Source organism: Coregonus clupeaformis, chromosome 25, assembly GCF_020615455.1.
Source record: "Coregonus clupeaformis isolate EN_2021a chromosome 25, ASM2061545v1, whole genome shotgun sequence".
Taxonomy (NCBI): Eukaryota; Metazoa; Chordata; class Actinopteri; order Salmoniformes; family Salmonidae; genus Coregonus; species Coregonus clupeaformis.
Window position 1 is genome coordinate 1,872,501 of NC_059216.1, and position 10,000 is coordinate 1,882,500.

Sequence of the window (10,000 nt, forward strand, 5' to 3'; positions counted from 1 at the left end):
CCTATACTATCATAATAATGTTTACATATCTTGCATTACACATCTCATATGTATATACTGTATTCTATACCATCTATTGCATCTTAGCCTATGCCACTCTGATAATGACATTGCTCATCCATATATTTATATATTCTTATTCCATTCCTTTACTTAGATTTTTGTGTATTAGGTATTTGTTGTGGAATTGTTAGATATTACTTGCTAGATATTAATGCACTGTCGGAACTAGAAGCACAAGCATTTCTCTACACTCGCAATAACATCTGCTAACCATGTGTATGTGACCAATACATTTGATTTGATTTGATTTGACTACCAAGTAAAAGGAAGCGTCAGCTGCAACAGAATACGCCTTCATATACACATGCTTACCTTCATCTTTCATACACAGGCCTTCAACACTAAACTGGTTGACATTGGGGAAATAGCTAGGCCAGGAGAAGCCTGGGACTCGCCTAGGACTTATCCCAGTTAGGCAGAGGGAACCATGGGGAGGGGACTCACCTTGATCAGTTAGGCAGAGGGGAGGGGACTCACCTTGATCAGTTAGGCAGAGGGGAGGGGACTCACCTTGACCAGTTAGGCAGAGGGGAGGGGACTCACCTTGACCAGTTAGGCAGAGGGGAGGGGACTCACCTTGATCAGTTAGGCAGAGGGGAGGGGACTCACCTTGACCAGTTATGCAGAGGGGAGGGGACCTACCTTGACCAGTTAGGCAGAGGGGAGGGGATTCACCTTTATCAGTTAGGCAGAGGGGAGGGGATTCACCTTGACCAGTTAGGCAGAGGGGAGGGGACTCACCTTGACCAGTTAGGCAGAGGGGAGGGGACTCACCTTGATCAGTTATGCAGAGGGGAGGGGACTCACCTTGACCAGTTATGCAGAGGGGAGGGGATTCACCTTTATCAGTTAGGCAGAGGGGAGGGGACTCACCTTGACCAGTTATGTAGAGGGGAGGGGATTCACCTTTATCAGTTAGGCAGAGGGGAGGGGACTCACCTTGACCAGTTATGCAGAGGGGAGGGGATTCACCTTTATCAGTTAGGCAGAGGGGAGGGGACTCACCTTGACCAGTTAGAGCGGAGGGGACTCACCTTGACCAGTTAGGCAGAGGGGAGGGGACTCACCCTGACCAGTTAGGTAGAGCGGAGGGGACTCACCTTGACCAGCAGCTCATAACGGGGGATCCTCTGGACAGGCTTGATCATAAGATCACCCAGGGCCTGCTTCTCCTTGTTCTCACGCATACTGGTCTGTGGGGTGGGGGGTGGAGACAGAAGAGAGAGACAGGGAGAGAGAAGAGAGAGAGACGGAGACAGAGAAGAGAGAGAGGGAGACAGAGAAGAGAGAGACAGGGAGAGAGAAGAGAGAGACAGGGAGAGAGAAGAGAGAGACAGGGAGACAGAGAAGTGAGAGACAGGGAGACAGAGAAGAGAGAGACAGGGAGACAGAGAAGAGAGAGACAGGGAGACAGAGAAGTGAGAGACAGGGAGACAGAGAAGAGAGAGACAGGGAGTCAGAGAAGAGAGAGACAGGGAGACAGAAGAGAGAGACAGGGAGACAGAGAAGAGAGAGACAGGGAGACAGAGAAGAGAGAGACAGGGAGAGAGAAGAGAGAGACAGGGAGAACGGGACAGAGTTCTAGTCAGACAGACATATGAGCCATACAGTGTGAATAATCTGTCTGGTTTCTCCCATAGACACTAGATGGCGATATGGTTCCACATTCTGTTCAGAGTCACCCTACTGTGACCGAGTCACTGAAGAAGACCTGTGACTTTTTAACTGTCATCATCTAGTCTGGTCAAAGGTCAACTACAGAGGGGAGAAAAACAACAGCTGATACACTGAACTATACACAGACAGGCATGAGGAACACACATCCACATGTTCTGAGCTCCATGTCTCAGCTCTGCCTGTGACTAGTAATCTGTGGTGACTAGTGAGGAACGGCCTCTCCCCACCTTCAGAGGCTATGCTCAAACTCTACACCCCAACCTGAGTGTTTCCTTCTGCCACGTCAGGTCTCTTGGCCCTCCCACCCCTGCTAAATGACTCAAATGTAAATGATTCAATTCAGTGGAACCTGCCTGTCACACTAGTGTGTGTGTGTGTAATCCAAAGAGCTGGGCCAGACCGCTCTACCTCAAGCCGGGTGTACACTACACTATTTTGGCCCTGATTTAGCTGTCCCAGACAGTTTTTTTGAGATTGGAGACAAAATCCCCATGTCGTTGCCTACTCTGGTCAGAGTCGCAATCTGAGGGCTACCGATCCCGTCTCTGAGAAGTCCCAGACATCCTGACCAGATATTTTCAAACATGTTTGATTTTATCGACACAAAATCTGCAATGCTCTTGTAGCATGAACGTGCAATGACAAGTTTTGAGAAAGGTGATCAGCGATAGCCAATGAGAACTCGCCAGAGAAGAAGCCAGTGAAATGATGACTGAATGTGTAGACTAGAGAAGGAGGGATGACTACTGCTAGCATGCGTTTCTACCTGCCTTTAACCAAAGCCAACGTGTCAAATCGTAACAGCTCTGAAGCTCACAAGCAATGTTATTAAATTCAAATTGTTGGCTAGATATTTCAACTCTGTATGACAAGCGTGAATGTCTGACTGAAAAGGTTTATGAGGCTGCTTTGAGCCACCGCTCGTTCCAGCTACGTTAACAATCTAATCACATCATCGCATCATTGTTTTAGTGAGACAGCGTGGTGGTATGGAAAATCCTCACGACTACGTGAAGAATCTTGTAGTGTGTGACTTCCTGTCTGTGCCACATCATTTACCGGTAGTGTGCGCACCACTATGTTGACAAGACAAACAACTACAGGAAAGACGGTCGTTTAATGTAAGGGGCTCAGCGATGTTAGGATTTTGAAAGTTGTGTAGTGTACGCCTGGCATTAGGGGATCATACACCTGGCATTAGGGGATCATACACCTGGCATTAGGGGATCATACACCTGGCATTAGGGGATCATACACCTGGCATTAGGGGATCATACACCTGGCATTAGGGGATCATACACCTGGCATTAGGGGGATCATACACCTGGCATTAGGGGATCATACACCTGGCATTAGGGGATCATACACCTGGCATTAGGGGATCATACACCTGGCATTAGGGGATCATACACCTGGCATTAGGGGATCATACACCTGGCATTAGGGGATCATACACCTGGCATTAGGGGATCATACACCTGGCATTAGGGGATCAGCGATCTAGTCCTGAGAAAACTGCCATTGGACGAGCAGGAGGGACAGGATGTGCACACACACACACACACACGCGCACACACACTCGCACACACACGCGCACACACACGCGCACACAGTAGATAAAGACACTTAGAGACAAGTCCATGCATCACACTCATTTACACAAACACACTCATATCGACAGCGGACATACACACTCACCTCCAGGAACTTGAGGAATGCCGGCTTGGCCTCCTTTGCAATCCTCACTGCGTCTTTGGCGTTCAGAAAGTTATCGATATATGCTGAATAAATATTAGCAAGAATCTCTTTGGAGAACTGTGTAAAAGAGAGAAAGATAGAGAGGGGAGGAAAGAGAGAGAAAGTTAACAGGCAAACAAGAATATAAACATAATGTAAAAGGCCCCCCTCATATTAGGTTTGGTTTGCTCCTAGCATAATTTGGCTACTTGAAGCGAAAGTCTGTACCTCGCATACTCCCTTAAAAATACTTTTGCTTGAAAAACAAGAACAAAAGCGGCAATATTACTGTTTGTCCCTTTAGAGACGCCATAGCAACAACATAGCCAGTACATATCACCTCAAATAGTCAGAATTAATCTAAGATAATAATAAATGTAATAAATGTTGACGTTTTTGCAGAGTAGGTCTTAATCGCGCAATTTTACATCTAACTAAGACATTTGGTGCAGTATTTCTCAAGTGAAACAATGTGCATGAAAACTAATTGTCTCTTGTTGAATGACATCAAACACTACATTAAAGAATCCCGTCCATAGTTTACACTCCTACTAGGAGAAAAAAAAACTACCGAACCCAAAACAAACAAAAACGTCACAAACTTTCGTCATAATATATGCGCGGACTGTTTTCAAAGCATGGGACAAGCTATAAACTGACTCTGAAGGAGGGTGAATCCTGCCCGGCAACAAGTGGTTGGTGAGCCTGGCTCTGGCTGGGATTGGCCAATATGGTGATACATAGGAAGCCTCCCTCCAGGCTTAAAAACCGAAGTGAAAAGGGGATCCTCAGCGGGGAAAAGGGGATCCTCAGCGGGGAAAAGGGGATCCTCAGCGGGGAAAAGGGGATCCTCAGCGGGGAAAAGGGGATCCTCAGCGGGGAAAAGGGGATCCTCAGCGGGGAAAAGGGATCCTCAGCGGGGAAAAGGGGATCCTCAGCGGGTAAAAGGGGATCCTCAGCGGGGAAAAGGGGATCCTCAGCGGGGAAAAGGGGATCCTCAGCGGGGAAAAGGGGATCCTCAGCGGGGAAAAGGGATCCTCAGTGGGGAGAGATGATGGAGAGCACAAACATAGACATGCACAACACGCATTATGGCATGCTCCACACACTGACCTGCCTTTCCTCTACACAATGGAGATGAGTGAGGAGGAGAGAAAGAAATGAGAGCGGGAAAGGAAATGGAAAGAGACAGAGTGAGAGAGACGGAGAGAGTGAGAGAGACGGAGAGAAAGAGAGCGAGAGAGGGATGATAAGGGGTATGGTTTAATGGTAACAGAAATAGGCATTATGACCCCTCAAGAAAAGAGCTGCCCTCTCCCTCCATCCCTCTCTCCTCCGTCCCTTCAGCAGCCTCCTGTGCTATACACCTACACAGTCACCTGTCTCCCCTCCCTCCATCCCTCTCTCCTCCGTCCCTTCAGCAGCCTCCTGTGCTATACACCTACACAGTCACCTGTCTCCCCTCCCTCCATCCCTCTCTCCTCCGTCCCTTCAGCAGCCTCCTGTGCTATACACCTACACAGTCACCTGTCTTCCCCTCCCTCCATCCCTCTCTCCTCCGTCCCTTCAGCAGCCTCCTGTGCTATACACCTACACAGTCACCTGTCTCCCCTCCCTCCATCCCTCTCTCCTCCGTCCCTTCAGCAGCCTCCTGTGCTATACACCTACACAGTCACCTGTCTCCCCTCCCTCCATCCCTCTCTCCTCCGTCCCTTCAGCAGCCTCCTGTGCTATACACCTACACAGTCACCTGTCTCCCCTCCCTCCATCCCTCTCTCCTCCGTCCCTTCAGCAGCCTCCTGTGCTATACACCTACACAGTCACCTGTCTCCCCTCCCTCCATCCCTCTCTCCTCCGTCCCTTCAGCAGCCTCCTGTGCTATACACCTACACAGTCACCTGTCTCCCCTCCCTCCATCCCTCTCTCCTCCGTCCCTTCAGCAGCCTCCTGTGCTATACACCTACACAGTCACCTGTCTCCCCTCCCTCCATCCCTCTCTCCTCCGTCCCTTCAGCAGCCTCCTGTGCTATACACCTACACAGTCACCCGTCTCCCCTCCCTCCATCCCTCTCTCCTCCGTCCCTTCAGCAGCCTCCTGTGCTATACACCTACACAGTCACCCGTCTCCCCTCCCTCCATCCCTCTCTCCTCCGTCCCTTCAGCAGCCTCCTGTGCTATACACCTACACAGTCACCTGTCTCCCCTCCCTCCATCCCTCTCTCCTCCGTCCCTTCAGCAGCCTCCTGTGCTATACACCTACACAGTCACCTGTCTCCCCTCCCTCCATCCCTCTCTCCTCCGTCCCTTCAGCAGCCTCCTGTGCTATACACCTACACAGTCACCTGTCTCCCCTCCCTCCATCCCTCTCTCCTCCGTCCCTTCAGCAGCCTCCTGTGCTATACACCTACACAGTCACCTGTCTCCCCTCCCTCCATCCCTCTCTCCTCCGTCCCTTCAGCAGCCTCCTGTGCTATACACCTACACAGTCACCCGTCTCCCCTCCCTCCATCCCTCTCTCCTCCGTCCCTTCAGCAGCCTCCTGTGCTATACACCTACACAGTCACCTGTCTCCCCTCCCTCCATCCCTCCCTCCTCCGTCCCTTCAGCAGCCTCCTGTGCTATACACCTACACAGTCACCCGTCTCCCCTCCCTCCAGTTACACAAGCAGCCACTCTCCCCCATTCTCTTGTCACTCTTTCCCCTCTCTTACACAACCTCCCTGGCTCTATAGTATAGTATAATCTTTACAGTATAATCCCTGTCCGTTAGACTCTCTAATAATAATAATAATAATAATAATAATAATAATAATAAATGCCATTTAAATAATAATAATAATAATAATAATAATAATAATAATAATAAATGCCATTTAGCAGACACTTTTATCCAAAGCCACTTACAGTCATGCGTGCATAAATGTTACGTATGTATGGTCCCAAGAATCGAACCCACTATCCTGGGTCTACCAACTATACATGATGTTACTGTCGGCTGTCTGTCCAAGGAGGGAGCAGGACTGCATAGTCGGCATATAGGGTCTGTGTGTGCTATTACATGGGGTCAGGCCAGTTCAGGGATACTGAGACAGATGTGTTTTGACAGGGTATCATCACAAGGGGGGGCTGAACTGTAGAGGGGGAGAAGGGCTGAGGGGGTGAGAGAGAGAGGGAGTGAGGGGGTGAGAGAGGGATGAAGAGGGTGAGGGGCGTGAGAGAGGGAGTGGGGTGAGAGAGGGTGAGGGGGGTGACATGACATCTGTGTGTAAACTGACGTCATACACACACACACACAATACACACACACACAATACACACACTCCGAGAGTTGACCTCACTGTAGCAGAAATGTCTAGCTCAAAGACAGTTCAGAGAGGTCAAGGGATTACTACTCGCTACATTCCACTAGCATGGGCTAACAATGCTACACATTCTGACTGCATTTCACTAGCATGGGCTAACAATGCTACACATTCTGACTGCATTCCACTAGCATGGGCTAACAATGCTATACATTCTGACTGCATTCCACTAGCATGGGCTAACAATGCTACACAATCTGACTGAATAGGCTAGCGATGCTACACCGGTTAGGATAAAGGAGTCAGCACGCTTCAATTAGGCTGGCGCCTAGACAAGTTTGTCCATTTTGAGACGCCGTAGCCAGTACACTTCCTCAAATTAGTCAGAATTAATCTAAGATAACTCAAGAAATCTGTCATTAATTTTGACAACTAAGTAAGATGTTTGGTGCAGTATTTCTCAATGAAACAATGAGCATGAAAACGAGTTCTGTCGTTGAATGACAACAGACTTTATTGAAGAATCCCTACTGTTGACCAATCACAGACGAAGGGGCGTTGACTTAGGCTTGCCTCAAGATTTTTGTGTGTGTGCCTGGACAGCTGAAAAATGCCGAAGTCCAAAACAAACAAAAACGTCACAAATTGTTGTCATAATATATACACAAACTCTTCCTAACTGTTTCTGCTGGGAAGCAAGCATACGCCTTAAGTCTCTCTGCCCTCAGAGGGAGAGGCCTTTGTTCTTTTGGCCGTGGAGGTGTTGTTGTCTGTGTTTAGACTGGGAGGTGTGTGTGTTGGGGTGAACCAGAGGGCTACCAGCAGGTAGTTAATATGGACCAGGAGAGGAGACAGGGAGGAGACTCAGGGGGAAGTCACTGTACCTTACTATTTAGGGGTGAAGTGTGTGTGTGTGTGTCCTGTAGCAAGAAGGCAGTGAAACACCAGGACCCCCCAATCTCTGTGGGCCTAGTAAAGATCGGTCATATCACTTTTAACATGCATTACCTTGTAATGTGGCATAAACACAACCAGTCATGATGTTTTCATCTGATTGTCAAACAATCACTTCAAAAAGGCGCTTCTGTAGTCTACCCAGGCACGTTCGTCCATTCACTAAATCATTCCAGCATCCAAAACAATGCACTGTGCACCCGTAATATGATGAACAGAAAAATATATCTGTTACAAAACACCTACGTGTATGTAATGACATTCTGTGATTGTCATTAGGCTTACACTTGTAGCCTGCGTGTTGATGCGTGGACTGCTGTCCGGGGCGCGTCTTGGTCTCGGTCACTCATTTCCGCCTTGGCAAAATGTAATTGTTCTCGTCGAACCACAACGCAATTTGGAGCGTACACCACCCGGTTTCAAATCAATTCTCTCACTTTTCATGCGGCTGTGTTGTAATAGCTTACCATTGTCTTGGCATTTTGTGTTAACTGTGATAGGCTCATGTTCTACTGGTAAGGCATGCCCCCCCCCCCGCTATTTATTTTACTGTGACCCTACCAACTTACTTTCACCCGTGGTTTCTCCATTGTCCATTGTTCACAGTGATTGGATGGAGGGAGGTACTTACCGATTGGATAAGCAACTGGCCCACAGTCTGTCTGTCGTGCCATTGGCTGATGCAGCCGGTGACCTGTTCCAGGAAGTGCTCATGGTGCTCCAGGATCTCTGGGATCTGATAGAACATCTCATCCACCAATGAGGGATCAACTAGGGATCCACTGTCTGAATGCTTCAAAGGCCGCATATAGCCCTACAGAGAGAGAAAGAGAGACAGAGGGGGAGGGAGGGAGAGGGGGAGAGGTAGAGAGAGAGATAGAGGGGGGAGGTAGAGAGATAGATAGAGGGGGGAGGTAGAGAGAGAGATAGAGGGGGGTAGGTAGAGAGAGAGATAGAGGGGGAGGTAGAGAGAGAGATAGAGGGGGGTAGGTAGAGAGAGAGATAGAGGGGGGGTAGGTAGAGAGAGATAGAGGGGGGGGTAGGTAGAGAGAGATAGAGGGGGGAGGTAGAGAGAGCGATAGAGAGGGGAGTTAGAGAGAGATAGAGAGGGGGGAGTTAGAGAGAGAGCTAGAGTTAAAACCAGCCTTTATTGTACATAAGGAAAAGAGCCAAGAGGTTGTGAGTACTCTGTGTGTGTGTGTGTGTGTGTGTGTGCGTGCGCGCGTATGTTCTAAGACAGGCTTTGATTAAAGGAAACACCTCCGTGTCCCTATGGGCCCACAGTATCTACTAGTGATGGGGAAAAAATGGATACAGTTACATATCAGGATATTATTTTTGACAATATATCGTATCGATAATGTCGCAATATTATTTTTGAACTAGTAGGCTGTACCCATAGGGCTGCTGTGGTGACCGTATTACCGCAGTAAAATTCCACGTGACCATTGAGTCGCGGTAATCTCCTCTTATGCACTCTGGACATGCGTTGGTCGTACCCATCTACCCAACTACCATCAGGTCCTAATGGCCTGGTACTCAGGGCTCCATTGTCCCTCTAACCACTCTGACATCAATGCAAATGCGATCCGAGAACCACATCAAACACGTATCATCAAAGCAGTATCGTGCTTTTAAAAGTCACCTCACTGTGATTGATCAATTGGAAGAACGAAGTTCAACAGCAGGTTGAATCTGAGTGGAAAACATGGGTCCTTGTGGATGCTGTTTCAAAGCCTAACACGACGAACTGGACAGCGCTTTCTAAGGTGATGATTCATTCAAAACACCCATACGCATATTAGAGCTTATGTGCCCAAGCCTGGAAAAAAAACCTGAATTAAAATTATGCTTGTGCTGTTATACAATACATAAACTACCGCATATTACACATGGTCCCTCAGTACGGTGATAATATGGTATGGTGAGGTCCCTCAGTATGGTGATAATATGGTATGGTGAGGTTCCTGGCCATTCCCGGTCCTAGTATCTACAGTCTCAAATGTTTTCATTTTTCAAAACCGAGGATGTGAAACGGCCCCCTCTCTTCTTCTCTCCCTTTATTTCTTCCTCCTTCGGTCCCGCACACATAATCAACCTCAATCAACTACAGAACTGTTATCACAAAATAGAGTTCCAGTTAATATTTTGTTCCTGATAGGCACACACACACACACATTACATAGCATGACAAATATGTTTCTATTTTTGGAAAATTCCACCATTTCCCGAAACCATCCTCGTGAAATGGGAACACATCCAGGCAA

The 10,000-nt window shown here is 48.3% G+C and overlaps 1 protein-coding gene across 2 annotated transcripts in view; it reads right to left on the minus strand.

Annotated features, from left to right (window-relative positions):
• Positions 1-10,000, minus strand: part of LOC121568143 (rho guanine nucleotide exchange factor 17) — an 85,931-nt gene that overhangs the window by 10,587 nt on the left and 65,344 nt on the right. For both annotated transcript variants that reach the window (XM_041878724.2, XM_045207459.1), the window contains 3 exons: positions 8,365-8,547; positions 3,439-3,555; positions 1,164-1,256 (listed from right to left, as the gene is read on the minus strand). In XM_041878724.2, the coding sequence (XP_041734658.2) occupies positions 1,164-1,256; positions 3,439-3,555; positions 8,365-8,547 (393 nt within the window). The remainder of the gene's footprint in view (positions 1-1,163; positions 1,257-3,438; positions 3,556-8,364; positions 8,548-10,000) is intronic.